Below are 21,589 nucleotides of genomic sequence, written 5' to 3' on the forward strand. Positions count from 1 at the left end.
CTTCAATGTGTAATAAAGACCATGTAATAGATATCACGTCGGGTTTGGCTAATGCAGTGGCTCTTTACGAGTCGGCCAAGTATAGATGCACGTGACCTCGCGGGATTTCGGTGGTATCAGGTGTGAGAACAGATGACTAAGTCGAATACTTTAATGCTCATGCGAAATCTACGTTGGGAAACTAGGTCTACAATGAAGAAAGTAGTCAGGTTGCAATACTGCCTGTGTGCATTAAAGTAATAATACTAGGTGTTGACGTATCACAACCTTCAAGTGTGATATACACATTGTTGAAATTGAAAAAACCACCAGCAAGAGCTCAAATCACCGACATCCCCCACTTGGATCCCCCTTCACAATTTATGCAAAAAGAGAAACCAATTGTAATAGAAACAAATCAAACCAATGTTAAAACCACGCCTTGCAACGGAGGATCCGAAGCGTTTATAGGCATGTCGGTTTGATTCAGGCTCTCGCCAGTGTTGAAATTGTCAAATATGTTGAAAACTCCGTTGACCCCCGGATATCTCTAGTGCAAACCATGAACCCATATGTTGAACTTTTGGTATCATCATCGTAAACTCATCACATTAAAAAAATCGAGACGAAAGAAAAAAACGTCTCCCCCTTCGAGGCGACAGGTTGAGAATGTCGCCCCCATCATGGGTTATTGTTGGTATTAAAGAGGCACGCCATTTATTTGGCGTACTTCTGGCGGTAGGCCTTGGCCGCGTTGACCATGTTGGTCAGAGCAGCCTTGGTCTCGGGCCACTGGCGGGTCTTCAGACCGCAGTCAGGGTTGACCCACAGCTGGTCGACACGGAGGAACTGAAGCATCTCCTCAATGCGGTCCTTGATCTCCTGCTCGCTGGGAACACGGGGAGAGTGGATGTCGTAGACACCGGGACCGATGTGGCGGGGGTAGGCCTCGTCAATGAAGACCTTGAGCAGCTTAGCGTCAGACTTGCTGTTCTCAATGCTCAGAACGTCGGCGTCCAGCGCGGCAATGGCGTGGAAGAAGTCCTGGAACTCAGAGTAACAGAAGTGGGAGTGGATCTGGGTGCCGTCGGTAACGCCGGAGGTGGCCAGGCGGAAAGCACGGACAGCCCAGGACAGGTAGTCCTCACGCTCCTTGCCGGAGCGGAGAGGGAGACCCTCACGGAGAGCGGGCTCGTCGACCTGGATGACCTTCACGCCAGCAGCCTCGAGGTCAACAACCTCGTCACGGAGGGCAAGAGCCAGCTGCTGAGCCTGGACGGACTGGTGGACATCATCACGGGGGAAGGACCAGCGAAGACAGGTGATAGGTCCAGTAAGCATACCCTTCATGGGCTTCTTGGAGATCGACACGGCGTACTTGGACTCCTTGACGGTCATGGGGGCGGGACGAGAGACGTCACCGACAATGATGGGGGGACGCACGCAACGGGATCCGTAGGACTGGACCCAGGCGTGGGTGGTGAAGACGTAACCGGTCAGACGCTCACCGAAGTACTGCACCATGTCGTTACGCTCGGGCTCACCGTGGACAAGAACGTCCAGGTCGAGCTCCTCCTGGATCTTGACGACATCCTGGATCTCCTGCTCGATGAACTTCTCGTACTCCTCGGGGGTGATCTCACCCTTGGTGAACTTGTTACGCTGGACACGGATCTCCTTGGTCTGGGGGAAAGATCCGATGGTGGTGGTGGGGAAGAGAGGGAGGTTGATAGACTTGCCCTGCTCGGCGTGGCGGACGGGGAAGGGAGACTTGCGGTTGTGCTGCTCGTCAGTGACGGCGGCCTGGCGCTCCTTGACCTTGGGGTCGTTGGTGCGCTTGGAAGAGGCACGAGCCTGGACAGACTTGGCGTTGGCCTCGAGCTGCTCACGGACGGCAGCGGGGCCGTCAGTGACGGCCTTAGCAATGACGACAACTTCGGCGGTCTTCTCGACGGCAAAGCTGAACCAGTCACGAACCTCGGGGTCGAGGGTCTTCTCGCTCTCGAGAGTGTGAGGAACGTGGAGCAGAGAGCTGGAGGTGGCAACGATCACGCGGTCCTTACCCAGCTTCTGGACGGCCAGCTCAACCTTCTCGATGGCGGCCTTGTAGTTGGTCTTCCAGATGTTACGGCCATCGACAACACCGGCAGAGAGGACCTGCTTAGGGCCCAGAGCAGCGACGACGGTGTCAAGCTGCTCAGGGTTACGGACCAGGTCGATGTGGATACCGTAGAGGCTCTGGAGGGAAGGAAGGACATCGACGTTGTGGACGATGTCACCGAAGTAGGTAGCAAGGACAATGCGGGGAGCCTTGTCACCAAGAGCACCCAGCTTCTCATAAGCGGGCTTGAAAGCAGCCTTGGACTTGGCGGGCAGGTCGAAGACGAGGACGGGCTCGTCAACCTGGACGTCCTCAACGCCGGCCTCCTTGAGCTTGGCAAGCAGGTCAGCGTAGACGGCGACGAGCTCATCGATCTTGTCGATGGGGTCGATGGTCTGGCCACGGTCGGCCTTGGCGAGGGTCAGGAAGGACACAGGACCCAGGATGACGGGGCGGGTGACAACGCCGGCCTCCTTGGCCTCAAGGAACTGAACAACAGGCTTAGGCTGGTCGGCCAGCTTGAAGGTCTGGTTGTTCTGCAGAGTAGGCTTCACGTAGTGGTAGTTGGAGTCAAACCATTTGACCATTTCCTAAAGCGGGGTTGTGTTAGTCAGAGTCCCACTGCTAAAATCTGACGCGAGATAAGAAGTGGGGGGAGATAAGCGGACATACCAAGCTGGGAACGTCGATGGCGGCCTCACCATCCTTGGCGGGCTTCTGGAGACCACGGCCCATGGCGAAGTACTCGTCAACGGGGTGGAGGTTGTACTTGCTGTAGCGCTCGGGGATGACACCGAAGAGCTGGATGTGGTCCAGGACCTGGTCGTAGAAGGCAAAGTCGTTGCTGGGGATGATGTCGACGCCGGCATCCTTCTGGATCTTACAGTGCTCGAGACGGAGTCTCTTTCCCTCGCTCAAGAGCTCATCACGAGAGATCTTGTCACCCCAGTAAGCTTCGGTGGCCTTCTTCAGGTCACGGAGCTTTCCCATACGAGGGAAACCCAAGACGGAGCTGGAAAGGATGCGTTAGTACGATACAATGATGACGAGGAATGAGATGAGAATCACGTACGATTGAACCATCCTGACGGTTGTAGGAAGAAAGGGACGGTAGAGAGGGAGACTGAAGAGGAGAGAAATGATTCACACGAGAGGGATGAATCACCGATGGAAAAAGATCCCCAAAAGACAGGAATGGGAGGGAAAGAAGGGGGAGGGAGAGAGATGGAAGGAAGAAGAGAAAGGAAGAGAAGAGGGGAGGAGGGGAAGGTTAAAAAGGAGGATGGCAGAAGCCCCTCGTTGGATCCCCAGCGGACTAGACCGAACGGGGCAGGAACCGACCCCTCCAAAGTCGAGGTACCGCAGCAACAAATGGCGTGATTGCGACGCTTGCGATTACCACAATGCAACTTGTCAGCTCAGGCCCGCATCGGCCTGGATCGGCCGCCGGGATCGGCCTGCTGGCTGACTCATCGCTCTTCCGTTGGCGGCGGTTGTTCCTCTGCTGGACTGAGGGACTGTCCGTCGCATCACCATCCAGCAGGATTCCTCCTGATATCTCATCCATGGATGCATCGCAACTTCCCCGGGCTTGCAGTAGTCGCCCTGTCGAATGATCTACCATGTATACACTTGTGCTTGTACTATACACATGCTGTGCCTGCCTTTTCTTGTTCATACCTGCAGTCTCTGGACTGGTCCTTCCCAATATGCCAAATGGAATCACTTTCTATACTCGAGCATCTCATGCTCTCCCCATTCGCAATGCATCCCTCCATCGTAATCCGTCATCTCGGAAAATGAATCGGCCACCTTCTGGCTGCGCCGCATAGCCCTTCATGAGAATCCTCTTTTGTCCTCGGTTCTTCAGGAGCCGCAGTTCTTCGACCTCCTCGGACAGCCCGCAGACCTCCCGTTACCAGCTGGACCGGTTAGATGTGCCAGCGACTCCAGGTCGCTCTCCAGAAGGTGACTATGCGACCAATACACCCTCCTTTCCATAGTGGACTTTGGGTCTCTGACCACCGGCGCCAGGCATCACATCGTCCAGAGAAAATGCCCATTACCGTGACCACCGGAGCGACTCCTCCGCGGGCTTCTCTGATAGACTGCGCAGACGGTTTTCTCGAGAAGCAAATGGCCCTCACATGCGACCTCGAAAGAGTGACAAAAAGATCGGAAATTCAATCTTCCCATTCACGACCATGACCTTCAAGAACAGTCCCAACCAAATCGCATCCGCTGATATAGGAAGCAGTCTGATAAGCGAACGGGGTTATGACAGCGACGCACAGTGTATCACCACCCCCAAGCAGACCGGCAATTTCAGAGAGGAGCCACGCTCCAGACCCGGTATTTGGAGGGACATGTCGCCGCTGGCCCAGCCCAATTACGACTCAGACCAGGAAGCTCAGTACGGAAGGTCTCCGGCGCCGATGGATGAGGCTGGTAGGATGGGGAGCCATTATCACGGAGTTCACCGAGAGATGGAAAGACCACAAGCATCGTGGCACTCAAGAAATCAACCACGTTGGGGTCCACCACAAAACTTCTCTACCCCTCGCAATGCCTACCATGAAAACCGCCGGGGGAGGATGGGAAGTCCTTGTCCAAGCATGGCCAGCAGCGTGTCCCTAGACACGACGGCAGATGGGTCCAAGTCCACTGCCCAGGGCTTCTATTATCCTCGACATCGACAAGGCATTCAAAACGCTTCAATGCCCATCAATTACCCCAGAGATGACCATCAATATTCGCCGACTAACAATGGAGGACAGAGTCTGAATTTGCCCAACTGCACACCAACCTTTTCGCAGCCGTATACAACGTCCGCCGAGTCTGTAGTGTACCCGCCCTCCCAAATCTCGGTCATGAAAAGAAGACAACGGCATCAAAGGGAGCAGGATTCGGACGGACAGTCTATCCATCTGGTTGACATGAATATACCCCGGGCTTTGGCGTCGCACTCCATGTCGCCTCACGTTTTGTCTCGAAATCAGTCACTGGACCAGAATGAATGGAGCAATAGAAGCGAGGGACAAAGTATCACTCAGCCTGGTCATGGATATTCGAAAGTGGAAACATCCAAGGCCTCGGCTCACAATGTAGGAAAGATGAGCAAGGAGCCTTCGTCATCTTATTCTCGCAAGACGAGCATTTCCTCGGACTTTCCAGGATACCGCTGGGAAAACAAAGGGGTCAACAATACCTCTGCCAGCCCCGAAAAAGAATCTACAGGGGCTGGTTTCGACGGAACACAAAATCGTAAACCATCACCTCGGCCACGAGAAGTGCATGCTGGCCAGTCGAGCGAGTTCAGTCCACTCAATCCACGAGATCATGACGGCACCGACACCACAGATATCCAAAAGGGCAGATTCATAGGTCAGCTTGGATCGAATCGGTCGGTCTCGTCCCCCGTTCCCAATACCAATTGTGGCACGGACGAAAGCCTCGCGTCTCCGCGAAAAGTCAGTGTCGGCTGGATGTCAGGAGGCCGTCGCCTTGGCTATGGCTACACGATGGTACCGGCAGACGAATCAATTGAACGGCCATCTCACGGAAAACCAGCAACACCCTTGAGAACGGAAAGCAGACAGGGAAGCGATGGAGCAACTGCCGGCCATACCAAACAATGCTCGGAGAAGACGAGCAAAATTTCATTGCGCATAGGGGACTCGACATATGACATTTCAAGTATCATTCAACGCTTGAACCCACGCCATAGAGCAACAACATCCGTTGAGATCACCAATCGCAGCGACACGGCGAGTTGTGACTCTGTGACTTCTTCTCTATGGGAAAAGCTTGGGTATCGGAAAAAAAGTCAGAACGAACAGGAAACGGATGCCGACAAGAAGGTCCCATGGGGTCATTTCTGTGGTGTAGGTTTAGACCAGACCCTGCGAGAGCCACCGGTAATGAGCAAAGACGCACCTGCTTCCGTCGGGAGCGAAGACAGAGGCCGTTTGGGACTGAGTCGAGCAAAAACCATCTTGGCCAAAGGGCGCGGCGTGGGCGCAATTGCGCGCGAATTGGAACATTCAATTGTGCAAAGTAAAGGGCCTCGGGTCATGAAGTACAAAATACGCGACCTAAGGAATAGACGCCACAAAACTGACGATGACCGGCCGATCTTTGACAACAGAAAGGGTAGCTATGGGACTTCGCAGGACGGAGAGGAAAGAGAGTCGAATCCGGACATAAATGCGGTTGATCGAGACGAGGTGGAAGACCCCAAGCAACCTAGCTTCGATTTGGTGTCCGACGACTGGGTTGACAAGATCCACGAAGGCCTGGACATCCAACCGATCCCCGAGTAGACGAGTCAGCATGGTGTTGTGACAGACAATGGCTAACCATTCAGGCCTTTGCCCCCTATGGTGCAAGACAAATTGGCCTTTTCCAGTGTATATTATTTTGGTTTTGCGTGAACAACGGGCGAACAGCTTCTTGGGAGGTTCTCTTGTAGTTGGTAGGATATCATTTGCAGGAATTGGTAGGGAGTATGTGAATGATAGCGGCCCACACTGTTGTATTGGAATCAGCAGAGTATTAATGTCAATTGACAGTATTTTGGCCCAAAGACCGAACAAGTTCATGGTAGTCGTACATAGGTATATTGAAACACAAAACGCCCAAAAAAATAATCCCGGAAGCCGTACCCTCTTATTTCCTTTGCCGCTTGGCACTCTTATCACTTGAATTGCTCAAGACGCTGGCGGAGCGCTTATTGGAGGTATTTTCTCGGTCCTTCACAGGCGTGGGATCCGCAGCTCTCGCATCAGCCCCGGGTTCGGTACCTTTGCCTTCTCCTTCACCGGTTGGTTCGGCGCCCCCGTCAGCAATCGGCGCCGCAGGAGCAGACTCCGGGGCAGCGCTCGCCGTGGGCACCGAGTCATCCTCCTGTTCGGCCTTCACTTGCGGGTTCTCCTTCTCTCTCGCCTCTCTGGCTTTCCGCTCCCTTTCCTCCTTGGCGGCCTCGAGGACGCGGATCTCACTCTCCACCTTCTCGGCCACCTTGCGCGCATCGAGCAGCAGGTTCACCGAGTGGATCAGCTTCTCGAACTCCTTGCACACTCGCTCCGTGGGCATGACCAGTCGGAGCGGGATCTCCATTTCGGCGAGAGCGGCAGCCAGCTTCTGGGTTTGCACGTTGGATTTGGCCTGCGTCAGCTTCTGGGCTCGGTCACTGCGGAACTGGACGCTCGGAGCCAGACGGTCATGATGCTGGACACCGTATCGGGCCTCTTCGGCGGGTGTGAGCGTTTTGACAGCCTGCTGGGTGTCCTTGGTGGCTGCGGCCGCCGCGGCGGCAGCGGCAGCGGCAGCTTTCTTGTTCGTGGGAGCAGGAGCCGCGGAGCTGGGGGTTTCGGCGCGGCTTTCTCGGGCAGCAGGGCCGCCTGCGCTTGGAGCGGGGGTCTGTCCGGCCGGGCTGGGTGCTGCACCCTCGGGGCCGAGGATGGAGCGTCTCTTCTTGGTCTTGTCGGCCTGGAGGAGATTCTGGAGTAGCTGGGATAGTCCTTGGCTGGACTGGTACATGGTGGTGTTGCCCACACTGATGGGAGCTTCGAGGCGGGAGTACAGCTCCCTGCGTTCGGCGATGAAATCCTGCTCGTTGGCCGTGATGCGCTTCAGTTCCTCCAATAGAATGGTTTCCTCGCGCACCTCGTCTGCGGTGCGGTTGAGTTGCAGCGAGGCAAGATCCTTGCGGGTTCGCTCGCGTTCGGGGTCGAACCTCAACATCTTCTCGTGCAACTCGAACTCTGCCACAGACATCTCGGATGGCGGGTGCTCGAGGGCGAGCATTGAGGCAGCAACAAAGTAATACCGCGCCTTCATTGTTTCCATCGTGCGAGCGCTCCTCGCCGGTACGAGCGCGGTGGCATTCTCTGCCGCATCGACCGGGTGCGGCTGGTAGTCGTAGCGATCGGCAATCACTACCCATCGGAGATCGTACTCTTCAGCCATGTCCAGCAGGTAATCTGTCTCCTCCCGCGTCCAGTCATCGCTCCTCAGATGGCGGTTGTACTCCTCATCGGTGTATCGGTTCGGAACTCGCGGCTTGATGTTGTATTTGGCGAATGAATATTCTTTCTCAGCGGGTTTATCTGCATCTTCTTCCTGCTTTGGTCCGTCGGTGTCCATCTCCGAGCCCTCGATTGCTGCGGGTTTAGCCGTTTCATGTTGTCTTTGCCAGTGTCGAAGTACGAGGCCGTCGGATCGCGCATCGTTGGTAAACGGGGCCATGCTCCTGGCGGACGAAGCGGTTAATGAGCTGCGATGGCCAAGCACAAGGAACAAGGACAGTGTCACATACCATGGGCGGACTCGCAATTTGCTCATCCATTTCGGGCGGCCCTTGTATCGGTTCTCATTGATGGCGATCGGAGGCGCTCTTTCGCCAAGCAGGGCGTAAAGCTCGCGAGTAATACCCTCTTAAAACTAATGTGTTAGATATAACTTGTTCGGAATGGGGGACCATGCCCCATGCGAGAGACGTAGCGATCAACGAACCTGGTCTCTTCTCAACGACCTTCTGCTTCTTATGCGGTCGGGGTTGCTGGCCCTCCGCGGGCAGATCCAGCATGTCGCGAACATCGGCGGCGGCCATGGTGAATGGGCTCCCACCAGCGGTCGAGCGAAAAGAGGGAAACAATGAAAACTAGGCGAGTCCAAATTCGGGCAAGAATCCAACCGAGAAGATGGACGCCGATGCCAAAGGATGGGAGAGAAGGAGGGAGCGAAGGGGAGACGGCGAGGCGGAACGGAAAGTCGAGAATTCGCGCCAAGACTTTACCCGCTGGTGCCAGATTAATCGCTTCTCTTGTTGTGCTCCGGAGAGGCTTCATTCAACCGTCCCTCTTCCTCCGCCGTCTCTCTTCCCTTCTTCCTCAAAAAGCCAAGTCCCTTCGCAATGGCTCCGTCAACCTCGTCAGCCTCGTGGCTGTCTTCTGCCCTGGCCCTTTGCGCCATCTTGTGCCTTTCGGTACCCGTCAATGCCCTGTACTTCTACATGGACGGGCGTCAGACCAAGTGTTTCTTCGAGGAACTGCCCAAGGATACTCTGGTCGTTGGTACGTCACCAAGACCCTTTTCCACCTCTAGAAATGCTCCCATTCCCTATCTCCAGCCTTGTTCCTTCCGTTAACCTGAGCCATGTACAGGAAGCTTCTCCACCGAGGTCATCAACCAGCAATCGAACACGTATTCCGTCGACCCCAACCTGAAGGTCCTCATCACCGTCGACGAGATCTTCGACAATGACCACCGGGTCGTGTCCAAGCGCGACGGCAACTCCGGCCGCTTCACCTTCTCCGCCGCCGAGTCCGGCCAGCACAAGATCTGCCTGACGCCCGAGACCAACGCTGCCACCGGCGGATGGCTGTCCGGGGCCCCCGGCGGTGCCGTGCGCGTGTCGCTGGACATGGCCATCGGAGAGACCAGCAAGATCGAGACCGAGGACAAGGGCAAGATGCAGGACATTGTGCAGAAGGTCAAGGACCTGAACAGCCGGTTGCAGGACATTCGTCGCGAGCAGGTCTTCCAGCGGGTACGTTCACTCTTTTCCCTTTTTAACGTCCCCATGGCCTACCACTAGGTCTTCCTTCATTTGATCTCCTGGTGCATTCTACCGGAGATACTTTTCGCTAAGTGAACGTTGAGCTAATGTCCATGGACTCTATAGGAACGTGAGGCCGAATTCCGTGATCAATCCGAGGCTACCAACGGGCGTGTCGTTCGCTGGACCCTGATCCAGCTCGCCGTGCTGTCCGCCGCGTGCGCCTGGCAGTTGTCTCATCTCCGCTCTTTCTTCATCAAGCAGAAGCTGACATGAAGCAAATGACGATGGGGAGAAACGAAACGAGATAGAGACAAAAAAACACAAAACCATAAATAGGCAAAGGGACGAAAGATGTTGTTAGTGGTCTTGTACGGCGTATCGTGAGCATGGGATTATCTGGTTTCAACTTCTTCTGGTTATCCTAGGGTTCGATTCATCTTGAGCATCAATTGAGACAGTTCTCGCGGTCTGGTTCTTTGTCGGTCGGGGGAGGTTGGCTGTAGATCGGCCACATTGGCATTGGACAAGATGTCCTACGCTTGTCCGGTTGGCAGCACCTGTGATATAAATGAGTTTGATTGATGGGATATGGATATAATGACCTAAGCTTTGTTTCAAGCCAAGTTACTCTTTTACCAGCCACTGCAATCTTATCCCAGTTACTACTATACATCCTAGTATCCGTGAATTGCGCACGAAAAAAAATGAATCATCATTGTTCCAGTGTCATTTCTATGTGTAAATTATTAGCCTGATGCATCGATGCACCTAGTCTTCCTTCCCTCCTTCTCAAGTTATGGTCATTATTGATGCCAGCATGTCGCTCATAAATACATCAGACTAAAATCTCTAGTCGCAACCCAGGTTTCCATGTCCACGGTAACCAGATGTATGGCAAGTACCCAAAAGGCCCAAAAAAAAAAGAAACTAGGTATATAACGAAAAATCCAAACAAAAGAAAGAAGAAAAAGGAAAAGGTCATTAGAGAAGAGTCCCCAAATCACGGAGTCTTGATCATGAGTTCGTGGATTGATCAAAGGGCGGCGGTGGGTTACTGCAGAATCCCTTAATCAATCGTTCCAGGTCGGTCAATTTATATGGCTTGGTCATGTAGCCTTTCATGCCAACCTTGGACGCACGCGCCAGTGCTTCGTCGGTAACGTCGGCGCTCACGGCGAGCACCGTGGGAGACGAAGGCGCGGAACCGCTGGCTGCCCGACCAGGCTGGGGACTTGGCATGGTTTGACCGTGGTATTCATCGAACAGTTGGAAGATCCTCGAGGTAGCCTGGTACCCATCCATTTCTGGCATCCAAAGATCCATCAAGATAACATCCACTGGTTTCAACTTTTTGGGATGACAGGAGGAATCAGGGACTGGCGGGTTTCCAGCATCACCCACGCCTTTCGGCAGTTGCGGCTGGTTCCCAGTAGGAGTCTCTGCAGACCGCTGTGACGCCATGATGTTCTGCATGATCCTTACGGCCTCTTTCCCGTTGCATGCTTCGTAGACGTCTTTGTACCCGAGTCTTTTCAGCATGTTCACAAGTACGCGCCGATTGATTTTGTTGTCTTCTGCAACGAGGACGGTGAGCGGATGTTTTTCGCCTAGTTTGCTATCGTACGCGCCTCCACTTATAGGGCCCTGCGAGGTTTTGGCGGCAGGCACCGAGCGAGCAGGAGTGGACGCATGCGATGACTCGTCCGTGAGGCTGGGTGATGGCTGTTGGATCGGTTGTTGGGCTGGCAGGGGCGAAGGAGCGATCAACGGTTCAAAAGTCGCATTATTCCCGCTGCTCAATCTCGACGGATCGCAGAGCTGGGGAGGGGTCAAAAGTCTCGTGGCAGGCGAAAAATGCCTGGCAGAGGGTTCAGACTGACAGATCGGGATTCTTATCTCAAACTCCGACCCACGGTCAGGCCCAGATGTCGAGGAGCGAACACAGATCAGATCGCCACCCATCTTGCGTGCAAGGCCCTTGGCTACTAGAAGTCCAAGTCCAAGGCCGTCTTTGCTCCTGGTCGTCGATGCGTCCTGTCGAGCGAACGGCTTGAATAGCTTGGGTAGAAAGGCCTCCGGGATACCGGACCCAGTATCCTGCACACTGATCATGATATCGTTGGCTTTTCGACCAACTTTCGCATGTACCGTAATCGCACCACTGTTGGTGAACTTAACGGCGTTTAAAAACACACAGGAGATCAACTTGGCAAGATCCCGGTCGTCGACGTATAGCGTATCTGGTAAGGCTGCATCCACGGTCCAATCTATTGTTTTGGAGAAGGTCTCCCCACCGGAAGACCGCGACAGAACTTCGATCTTTTCGCCGAGTTCAGTGGCATTCGTCACGGCGAAATCGGGCCGACCCCCAACGTGTAAAGATTCGTTGATGACCAGTCGAAGTAGATCGCGAATCTTGGTAGATCGCACCGCCGGCCCCCGACTGTTGAGATTGATTCCTTCCAACATGAGGTGGGACGCCGAGCGCCGCGCCGCCAATGATGGACGCGACTCCACCATGCTCGCCATGACTGCCTCGATTTGATGGACCGGGGTCGCTTGGATGATCTTGTCGCTTTCGTGAACCGCATTCTTGACCTCTTCACTCCGAGGAGACAGCCCTTTCGGGCCCAAGACACGCGGGACTTTGTGTTTCAAAGCCGACCCAGCATTATTGTCGATAGGATTGCTCCGTCGCCGTTTGTACGGGTTGATTGTGATGTTGCTGCCTTCAATGAAGATATTTGGGCGGGTTTCGGGCGCATTGACTGGCGACTGGACGGGCCCGCCGAAGCAGTCGTTTTCGCGCTCAAACTGGGGGGTTTTTGGCACCTGCATATTCAGATCGTAGGCATGGACCACATTATCGGCAGCCTCGACCGCCCGTCTAGCACTGTCTACAGACAATCAGCACCGGCTTTCTAGGGGGATTATTGTCAACAGATCGGTACGAACCTTGAACCATCTCGATGCTTTCTTTCAAAGCCTGGAAGACACCTCCCGTTGTAGGAGGCGGCTTTCCCAGGATAGCTTCGCGGACCGTGGCATGCATGACATCTAGCATTCCAACAATTCCCTGCATCGGAGTTCGTAGCTCGTGGGACAAGCTTCGAGCATACGGCTTCAGGGCATGAGAAGAGAAATCAACATGTCCCTGCACGAGGTTGATATGTGTGTCGTCAACGACCTTCTGGCCAGTGGAAACAGTACTGGCCTCCCTGGTAGGTCGATCAGGTTTTGCATCGCCCGCTTCGTCGGCAATTCGCTTAACGATCAGATCTTCCAAGGAATGGAGAATCATTTCAAGAAATTGCCAGGAGAGGGTTCGTTTCTGCAAGCCGGGTCCAGACCACATAAGCCCAAGGTAGGCCGCACACTTAGTTTCCGAAAACAGTGGGACTGCCAGATAGCCCTCCGCAGCAAACGGGAGCTTGTCTTGGTCGAATGAGACAAACGACCCCAAGTTTTCGGGGATCAAGCAGGCCTTTCCGTGGTCCATATGGAATTGCGGGTTGCCCCCTGCGAACGATCGGTTCCTGTACATTCCCACCGTTTGGTGTCCATCGTTGTAGTAAAACGCAGTGCCGTGCAAGGAGGGACTTCGACCCTCCACATCCTTTGCGGCCTCTGTATCGCGAACCTTCCGGGCCACAAAGGCGTACTGGGAATTGCAGAGCGAAGCAAGTTGTTCCATGAGCCGGGCCCAGAACGATTCCGTATCTAAGCCGCGGAGCTCTTGCTTGAGCTTCACCAATCGATCGACTGCAGTATTCTGCGGTCCACGGGCATGTTGACTGACCGACGGGTCGGCTTGCGCGTCAGTGTTCCGGAGGGTTGCAGCGGAAGAATCGCCAGGAAGGCATTCAGATTTGCAGGGGAGAAATGACGAAGTACGCCCAGGCCGGAAGGAACTGGACCATTCTGATTCGACCGAGTCGGACATGGTGAGACTAACAAAAACGCCCGATGCCCAAATTCCAAATCGGCCAGATGAGGAGTTCCGGAGGGGGTCAAATTCCGGACGTAGTCGGCGAAATTAGGGTATAGGAGGACGCCAGGAGAGTGTTAGTGAGCAATGAGCGATCGATAAGTCACGAAACGAGTTTCTGATCAGGACACAACGCATGGCTCTCTGTCTAGGTCGAATCCGAGGAGTAATTAGCAACCGGTCTTGTTATGGGGGATAATTATTAGAGAAGAAAAATTGTCAACAACCCAGCAAAGTTGCGATTCCCCCCAATGGTTGATCGAGAACATACATGACCCTAGTCTGGCTGGGAAGACGACGCCCAAGGTGAGCCTCACCACGAGGATCGGGCGCTCGGCACGATGGGCGGCCCTTGGGTACTGCGGAAGAATCAAGCCGGTTCGTTTTTGAATTATCCAGCGTGGAAATAGGATGGAGAACCGATGGAAATTCGAGAATAAGGTCGCCGGAAATCCAGAGAGTCGAGGGGAATAATCAGTTTTTTTTTAGGGAAATTTCACTCTTGAAAAATGAAGAATAAAGAAAAAAAATAAAAAATAAAGCACAGATCAAATGCCGGGCCAGCGATGGGGTCGAGAAAAGGTGTCCACACAAGACAAAAGCGTCGAAGCACCGATGGACGGAGGGGAATTGGCAGATCCACCGGACGACCCCAAATGGGACGATGAAATGCAACGACAAGCAAAGGTCGAGGGGAAGCAGCGAGACGGAGGGGAAGGACGAGCAAAGGAGAGGGAGGAAGAGAGAGAGAGACAGAGGGAAAGGAAGGGGAAGACGAGGAGGGGAGAAGGAGAGACGGTCGATTTGCCGATCGGCCGGTCTAGACGCGGGGAGGCTGAAACGGATCGATTTCCACGCTTTTCAGCGGTGAGTCGTGCTTCTTCTCTTTCGCCTTCGTCATGGACCTGCGTCGTTGCAGGCCTGAGACATGATGCTCGATGGAAGCGAAGGAAAACTCTGAATTCACCGATCTACTGGCGACGTTAATTGCGGTGTAAGCGGCCGGATGTGGCCAGACCCGTCGAAATATATTAATCTTAATGTCTCCTGACCGACGATCCCCTCGCCCACTTCGCAGGCTGAGGAAGATCCCACCCCGCGAGAGCCTGCGAACTCTTTCAAAAATGGCCGTCCAATAGCAACATCATCTTCCTACTTAGCAAACATCTCTCCTGCCTCACGTGGACCGAGATCGTGGTACAAGTGACACAACCACCCCATCGTTAAGAACACCAGAAAACACAGACCCCGACCCGGGAGAATCATTTCGAACAAGCCCAGAAATCATGGCAAAGGCATTCGAAATCGCCGTCCCCGATGCTCAGCTACATCGTCTGCAGCAGAAACTAGAGACGGCATCCTTTCCCGATGAACTGGACGATGCTGAATGGAGCAGGGGCGTTCCCTTGGCTGAGATGAAGCGCTTGGCCACGTACTGGCGCGATGGATTCAACTGGCGACAAAAGGAACTGGAACTAAACCAGACACTAAAGCAGTTCATGGTTCCAATTACGGTACCGGGATTTGGTGAGCTGGACATCCACTGCCTACATCATACCAGTCCCAATCCAAACGCCATTCCATTGCTCTTCATCCATGGCTGTAGGCCTCTCCGGTTCTCGTTTAGACTCGCCATGGAAATAGTAACGATAACATCGTACCTGTAGGGCCTGGAAGCTTTCTCGAAGCGACTAAGCTTATCCCTTTGTTAACAGCAGGCAATGGTCAGCCTGCATTCCACCTGGTGGTGCCTTCGTTGCCTAACTTTGGCTTCTCCTCGGCCGTGAAACAGGTCGGTATAATATCCCCAGTATTCATTATCAGTACCAAAGAGACTGAACGCCGTCATAATATAGAAAGGCTTCGGCCTGGTCCAGTATGCAGAAGCCATGCATGCCGTCATGGCTGCATTGGGCTATTACGACTATGGTCTGTAAATGCCACCCCTCGCAGATAGAAAGGGAACAAAAAAGAAAGAAAGCAAGCAAGGGACAAGCAAAATGCTTATGTTTCGATAGCCATCCAAGGAGGCGACTGGGGGAGTATCATCGCTCGTATCATGGCACATCGCTACCCCGATCATGCCAAAGCGGTGCATATCAACTGCCTGCCGGTGATGCCGCCTCTCCCATGGCGGAATCCACTCCTCTTTCTCCAGTCTCTCCTGACCATCCCCTTTTCGTCTAGGGATAAGGCTCACCTCGCTGCCACGAAGCAGTATCTGATGGAAGGGAGCAGTTACTTCCATGAGCAAGCGACCTGCCCTCAGACGCTGGGGTATGCTCTCCATGATAGTCCCGTGGCGCTGTTGGCTTGGATCTACGAGAAGCTGCATTCCTGGACGGACAACTATTCTTGGACCGACGATGAGATTCTGACCTGGGTGAGTATCTACCAATTTTCGACCGCCGGGCCTGCGGCGTCCGTCCGGATTTACTACGAAGCGGCTCGAAAGGATTCCCCTTCGGCTTCCCCGGGTCTAACGACGGCCGACGTGATATCGACCGCTGCCCCCCACCGTGTCCAGTTCGCCGTGGCTCAGTTCCGTCGCGAACTGATGCCGGTGCCTCTCTCCTGGCGGTGGTTAATTGGGAACGTCGTTCGGGCCAATGAATATGACTGCGGGGGTCACTTCGCTGCTTGGGAAGTGCCGGAGTTGCTGGCTTCGGACGTGCAGGCGTTTCTGGGGAGAAATGGCCAGGCCCATGGTGCTGTTGCAGGAAAGTCTGGGTACTAATCGTAGTTCCACGCACAAGCCATACGCTGTGGACTGTAGGTAATAAGCCTGGAAAGGATGCAGAGATCTATATTTTGAAAAATCCCTGTCTTGCTGCCGCCCTTTCCCTTCTGTCCTCACTCTACTCTGCCTCCTCGCAATCGACAGTATGTAACATCAAGTGGAGACCGCAGACGCCAGAAGCTGCTCTCGACCAGCAGAGTATCAATCAATGGTAATGGTGCGTTAAATTAGAACATCGAACAGCATGATTAAAGAAAACATGGAAACAAAAATTCATATCCCGGGCTGGACCGCTCTAGTCCTGTCTGCCCTTCAATAACCGCTTGGTCACCTTGTCTTTCTCTATGATGTATACTTGGGCACCCCAACCGGAGAGGGCGTCTCGGTCGACCGCACTGAGGAGAGCCTGGGAGATGGTTTCGAACAGATCATCGGCGGCCTGGGTTTCGTCAGCATCGGTCGGGCACCACATCCCCGTCGAGATGAATCTAGCTATCATCCTTTCATCCACGAAGAAGGCCTGGAGAGATCAACTTACCAGTCCCGGCTCCCACAAACTCTCACAAGTACCAAACAGCTGCTCGCTGGCCGTCCCGCTCACGATGAAGTCCTTGGCAAAGTCGATACACCCGATGCTGTCGAATCCGCAGATAAAGGGCTTGCCCGTCGTCTGGTTGATACCGGCCACCACGGGGCTGACGAAGAAGGGACCGAATCGTCTTTCGTACAGCGATGAACTGACCAGGTTGGCCAGGGTCTGGGGGGCGATGTTCCGTTCCTCACGGAGTCGGTACATGTTGACCTTGTAGCGGAAGAGATCCGAGACAGTCGAGACATCGGTGGCCAGACCGGTCAAGCCGAGGAAGGTCTGCGGGCCGTAGTTGAAGATCTTGGGGAAGTTGTTGGAGACGGTCAGGGCCTGCATACCCAGGCGGAGATCACAGGCAATCGCGACGCAGTCCTTGCCCACCATGGCGACGCAGGCACCGCCATCTGCAGAGCAAGAGGGTTAGTACGGCGAGAAACAAAACAGTGTCAGATGGAATTCGAGGATCAAGGCATACTAATGTCGAAGGGAGAGCTCTAGGAGGGTGGTCAGCTTGCTTGCTTGGTCAGGCAGACAGAGGAAGGGCAATGCACACATACCATGATTGCGGCAGGAAATTCACAGAAACCGGAAATAAAAAGAAGCTCCCAGGAGAATTTGCAAGCCGATGAATCGCGGGGATAGGAGAATTGGGGGGAGAGGGGAAGGGGAGGAGGTTGAGAGGGACGGGGGAGAGATGGAAGAGGGAAGTTGGAGTCGACGGAAGCTCTCTCTGTCTCTCTCTGGCTGACCTGCCAGCAACGCGTGGAGCCGCCGAGCTTCTGCCGATGACGATGCGCCCGCTGCCTATTCTTCACCCTCGTTTCTCCTCCATCCAGTCAACACCCCTTCCGTCGTTTCTCTGCTCTTCCACGTCTTTCGGTATTACTGTGGTGCGGGAGTGCTCCGTTACAATCAGCGACCGGTCGCAACCGTTTGGACTCACTCGCCAAATCCCTTCATATTCTTACTTCCTGGCCCGTCATCAACCCCGCGATATCAACGCCGCCGTCTTTTGAACCATGAGCTCCCATGTCGTGGTCCTCGACTCGACAGCTCGGAGAGCTACGATCAAGACGACACCCGGAAAACACCTGACAGATATCCTACAAGAAGGGTGTAAGAAGTTAGGCGTTGACGCCAATCAATATGGGTTGAAGTAAGATCTACCACCTAAGGTTCCCTGGTTGACCGGAGGGCTGACTCCGTCCAAGACATAAAGGAAAACAACTCGACCTATCCCTGGTATTTAGACTGTCCGGTCTTACCTCCGGCGCAAAGCTTGAGTTAGTCCAACTCTCACGATCGCCTTCCGTGGTCACCGTTGCCCTGCAGCTCCCGGAGTCAGAAGCAGCAGGCACTCAGAACGGACGCCTCCTGGATAAATTCCCTAGTACGACCACGATATGGTTTATCTTGCGCAAATTTGAAGCCGGAGTTGCGGGGACGACTTCCATCCGAAATCTCACAGCCCGAGGCATTCCCGTTACGAGCGGCGGTACTGAAGCCGGAAGATTGTTTTACGAGACGCCAGTGGTGCAAATATTGGAGCGAGAGCTCTCGAGCTTCACCGATCTACAGAAGTCTTTAGCCCAGCTAGGCTTCAACAATGGAAACGTCTTGCTTAGATTGAGTTTCCGACGTACAGAAGAACCGCTGGAAGTGGCGATGGTGAAAATCCAAGACTATTTCAAAGCGTTTGGTGACGATGATACTCCTGCGAAACAAGAATCGCCGGCGAAACAAGAATCGCCGGCGAAACAGACACAGAAGGCTGAAGAATCGACTCAAATCGAAAACCAGCAGCCGACTCCTACTCCCGATATTACCTCGAATACAACTGCCGAATCGGAACAACCGGAAATTCAAACCGAACCCTCTGCAACCACTGAGTCCACTGAGGTGCCGACTGATTCCTCCCGCTCCATAACTGTTTTCGCGCCTCCGTCCAACGACACCCCCCAGTCCGCGCAAACTTCATATAGTGATAGTGATTTCGTCCCATCGGTGGACCATGCAAAAGCGCACCAGCGTCGCCTCAACATTGCCTCGCAGAACAAAAAGCTCCCGTCGGACGCAGAAATCGCCGCCCAAGCCGCAGCCGCGGAGGAAAGACTGGCCGCGGTGCAAGAAGTCGACGTGAAAGTCCGTCTTCCGGACCAAAGCCAGGTAGTAGCGAAATTTAAACAAGGAGATACGGGGGAAACGCTTTACGATTTCGTGAGGAACTGCCTTGCGGCGCCATTCGCCTCTGAGAAGTTTATCATCACACACTTGCCCGCGGGGCCGCCTGGCACGGGCGGTAGAAAGATCCAGAGCGTGGTTCCAGACTCGGATAAGAGCCTACTGATCAAAGACCTGGGCATGACAGGCCGAGTGCTTGTCAACTTCTCCTGGGACGCCAATGCATCGTCCGCTGTCCGACAAAGTCGAGCCGACCTGTTAAAGCCGGAGTTGCAAAATAAAGCACAGCAGCACAAAGTTGAGCAACCTCGCGAGGTGATGGACACCTCGGAAGACACAGCCCAACCAAAGCCAGGGGCGAGCCGACAGTCCGGCGAGAAACCGGCTCGCAAGCCTGGGACGCTACCCAAGTGGTTGAAGTTGCCTGGAAAGAAATGAAACCGCCGGTCTCTGCGGGTAGTTATGTCGTGTATGCTTTTAACCATGATCATGAATCATTGAATAAAATATTTCCTTAGATGATGCGTGGGAGACCGGGATTTACCCAATCGTTAAACTTATAGTGAAATATATAAACCCGACAGAAGACCATCACTTAACCTGGTCTAGACCTCTACAAAGGACCCAAGTCCGGGGTAATGGCATGGATCTGGCTCTACGAGTCGAGAACAAAGATGCAACCTTGAAAAAGAAAACAAAATCCCAGTGGTATTGAATTATGTTCCAGAGAACCATTTTTATCGTCCTTTTGCATCCAGTTCGTCCACGCCTACGGAATCAAATCCTTTGGCGACAGAAAACAGGGCCAGACAGGACAGCACAAGACAAGACACTCGCAGCACCATTTTCCCCTGCCAGTATTTGCCCTCCGGATATAATATTAATTTTCATTTTTTGTCATTTCCCTTCTACAACGAACACACGTCATTGCCAATCAGCCACACGAAGAGGGTTTAAATTCATTTGTTTGTTTTCGTCATTTCGTTCTTTTTAAATGTCTTGGCTAATAGAACTTTCATTGAACGGGAAATGAATTTAGTGAGCACCCACACGGCGGGCCTCGGCGATGACACGCTGCATGTCCTCAACCTTTCTCTTGCCACGGGTGAAGGTACCGAGCTGTGGAGAGAGTTATATGTTAGCCGGGATGTGATCCTCAGGGGGGTTGACAGGTGCTGTGTGGGGAGGTGAGGTGGGAGTCGACATGTCGGCATCGCTGAATCAAGCAAGGAATCCTTCCAGTACATCCATAACCCAAGATTGGAAAACCTGCTCACGCAGATAATACTAATCCTAGCCTCTTGCAAAGGCCAAGGCCCCGGACCGAATACACAGAAAGACATCCCAGTCATTGAAACAGAACGAGTGACCAGACACACGACTCCTCCACCACGGCCACCACAGCTGATCGGATCCAAGTAAAGACGTACTCTCTTCTTCGCGAGCTTACGAGCACGCTTGTCCTGAGTGTTTCTCAGGAGTTCGATGATGCGGCGCTCATAGGGGGCAAGACCAACAACCTCGCGGGCGATCTCACGGACGAAAGCGGTGCGGCGAGAGGACTGACCCTTGGTGCGGCTGATGCGGTTCTTGGGGGTCTGGAAAGGGGTGGTTTTCTATAAGAAGTATGAGAATTAGTTTCTTTGACCCCATATGAAAAAAAAGTCGCTGATGAAATTTTCTTTTCCCGTCCCGGTCTTCGGTCGGTGAGCAAGCGATTTGTCGTGTAGATTGTTGGATTCGAATTTCGTCGAGGTCTCATAGTGAGCCAAATTTTTAAGACCAATTTCCACCTTTTAAATCTTTCCCCTTATCATTGCTTTCGTTTCGGTTGAAGGCCGTGCGACAGCATATCCCATCCCCTGCTCATTCCGCTTGTTCTTTTTCGAATTCCAGGTATCCGGTTTCCATCCGATCCGAAATCAATCGACCGACTGACCAAGCTCAACCGACAAAAAAAGACCGGGCAAAGGACCAAGAAAAATCATCAGATCAGGTTGCAGGGAGAACCTACGTGGCCCTTGTTCAAGCCGACCACGATTCCGGAGCGTTCTTGCGCCATCTCGACGGTTGGGACTGGATTGGCGACGACGGTGGTTGCTGAGTGAGGTTGTCGAGTCGAAGGGCGTCGGTGCGGACGGTTATCGCGATGGAGTTTGCCGGATTTTGGTTGGCTCGAGCGTTCGTGCGTAGCGAGTTCTAGGGCTTAGGGCTTGCTTGCCGCCCGGCAGATTCCTGAACCCTGAGGCAGCAAAGAAGTGGATCACGGGGTTCGGGACGGTCGATGGCCCCATTCGGCTTAGTCGGTTTCTATCGATCGGAGCAGCGCATCGCAACCTTCAATAATCCATAGTTACTCTGTACTATACATGAACCTCACGCTGGGAGGCCGATTAGGTGCGGATTCCACATCCACCTCAACCGTCTTAACAATCCCTCCTTCCCGG

The 21,589-nt window shown here is 53.8% G+C and overlaps 10 protein-coding genes across 10 annotated transcripts; 5 read left to right on the top strand and 5 right to left on the bottom strand.

The window, feature by feature from the left end:
* Positions 1-290: 290 nt before the first annotated feature.
* P170DRAFT_397942 (5-methyltetrahydropteroyltriglutamate--homocysteine S-methyltransferase) lies at positions 291-3,290 on the bottom strand. The gene is made up of 3 exons (XM_024846198.1): positions 3,153-3,290; positions 2,753-3,092; positions 291-2,670 (listed from the first exon to the last, which is right to left on the bottom strand). Exons 1-3 carry the CDS (start codon positions 3,161-3,163, stop codon positions 697-699), a joined length of 2,325 nt encoding a protein of 774 aa, XP_024709755.1. The 5' UTR covers positions 3,164-3,290; the 3' UTR covers positions 291-696.
* Positions 3,291-3,622: 332 nt separating this feature from the next.
* P170DRAFT_432096 (uncharacterized protein) lies at positions 3,623-4,002 on the top strand. The gene has a single exon (XM_024848187.1). The coding sequence runs from the start codon at positions 3,703-3,705 to the stop codon at positions 3,910-3,912; it is 210 nt and encodes a 69-aa protein (XP_024709757.1). The 5' UTR covers positions 3,623-3,702; the 3' UTR covers positions 3,913-4,002.
* Positions 3,623-6,402, top strand: P170DRAFT_505214 (uncharacterized protein; the record flags this gene model as incomplete). The annotated part of the gene is made up of 2 exons (XM_024854269.1): positions 3,623-4,048; positions 4,115-6,402. The coding sequence occupies exons 1-2, from the start codon at positions 3,919-3,921 to the stop codon at positions 6,400-6,402; spliced, it is 2,418 nt and encodes an 805-aa protein (XP_024709756.1). The 5' UTR covers positions 3,623-3,918.
* A 346-nt stretch (positions 6,403-6,748) lies between these two features.
* Positions 6,749-8,693, bottom strand: P170DRAFT_469921 (SANT/Myb-like DNA-binding domain-containing protein; the record flags this gene model as incomplete). Its single annotated transcript, XM_024852686.1, has 3 exons — positions 6,749-8,333; positions 8,400-8,517; positions 8,597-8,693. The coding sequence occupies 3 exons, from the start codon at positions 8,691-8,693 to the stop codon at positions 6,749-6,751; spliced, it is 1,800 nt and encodes a 599-aa protein (XP_024709758.1).
* Positions 8,694-8,929: 236 nt separating this feature from the next.
* Positions 8,930-10,300, top strand: P170DRAFT_373567 (emp24/gp25L/p24 family protein). Its single transcript, XM_024845247.1, has 3 exons — positions 8,930-9,156; positions 9,247-9,632; positions 9,768-10,300. Exons 1-3 carry the CDS (start codon positions 8,997-8,999, stop codon positions 9,915-9,917), a joined length of 696 nt encoding a protein of 231 aa, XP_024709759.1. The 5' UTR covers positions 8,930-8,996; the 3' UTR covers positions 9,918-10,300.
* A 358-nt stretch (positions 10,301-10,658) lies between these two features.
* Positions 10,659-13,587, bottom strand: P170DRAFT_442553 (sensor histidine kinase/response regulator; the record flags this gene model as incomplete). The annotated part of the gene is made up of 2 exons (XM_024850470.1): positions 10,659-12,541; positions 12,600-13,587. The coding sequence occupies 2 exons, from the start codon at positions 13,585-13,587 to the stop codon at positions 10,659-10,661; spliced, it is 2,871 nt and encodes a 956-aa protein (XP_024709760.1).
* A 949-nt stretch (positions 13,588-14,536) lies between these two features.
* Positions 14,537-16,651, top strand: P170DRAFT_432100 (epoxide hydrolase). The gene is made up of 4 exons (XM_024848188.1): positions 14,537-15,234; positions 15,300-15,424; positions 15,489-15,561; positions 15,651-16,651. The coding sequence occupies exons 1-4, from the start codon at positions 14,919-14,921 to the stop codon at positions 16,367-16,369; spliced, it is 1,233 nt and encodes a 410-aa protein (XP_024709761.1). The 5' UTR covers positions 14,537-14,918; the 3' UTR covers positions 16,370-16,651.
* Positions 16,412-17,657, bottom strand: pup3 (proteasome core particle subunit beta 3). The gene is made up of 4 exons (XM_024848189.1): positions 17,519-17,657; positions 17,437-17,455; positions 16,911-17,365; positions 16,412-16,811 (listed from the first exon to the last, which is right to left on the bottom strand). Exons 1-4 carry the CDS (start codon positions 17,519-17,521, stop codon positions 16,668-16,670), a joined length of 621 nt encoding a protein of 206 aa, XP_024709762.1. The 5' UTR covers positions 17,522-17,657; the 3' UTR covers positions 16,412-16,667.
* A 105-nt stretch (positions 17,658-17,762) lies between these two features.
* P170DRAFT_373578 (putative UBX domain protein) lies at positions 17,763-19,667 on the top strand. The gene is made up of 2 exons (XM_024845248.1): positions 17,763-18,117; positions 18,173-19,667. The coding sequence occupies exons 1-2, from the start codon at positions 17,981-17,983 to the stop codon at positions 19,578-19,580; spliced, it is 1,545 nt and encodes a 514-aa protein (XP_024709763.1). The 5' UTR covers positions 17,763-17,980; the 3' UTR covers positions 19,581-19,667.
* Positions 19,668-19,906: 239 nt separating this feature from the next.
* On the bottom strand, positions 19,907-21,204 carry P170DRAFT_397964 (60S ribosomal protein eL36; the record flags this gene model as incomplete). The annotated part of the gene is made up of 3 exons (XM_024846199.1): positions 19,907-20,261; positions 20,573-20,758; positions 21,157-21,204. The coding sequence occupies 3 exons, from the start codon at positions 21,202-21,204 to the stop codon at positions 20,178-20,180; spliced, it is 318 nt and encodes a 105-aa protein (XP_024709764.1). The 3' UTR covers positions 19,907-20,177.
* Positions 21,205-21,589: the final 385 nt, after the last annotated feature.

The sequence above is a fragment of the Aspergillus steynii genome, assembly GCF_002849105.1.
Source record: "Aspergillus steynii IBT 23096 chromosome Unknown P170scaffold_1, whole genome shotgun sequence".
NCBI classification, from domain to species: Eukaryota; Fungi; Ascomycota; class Eurotiomycetes; order Eurotiales; family Aspergillaceae; genus Aspergillus; species Aspergillus steynii.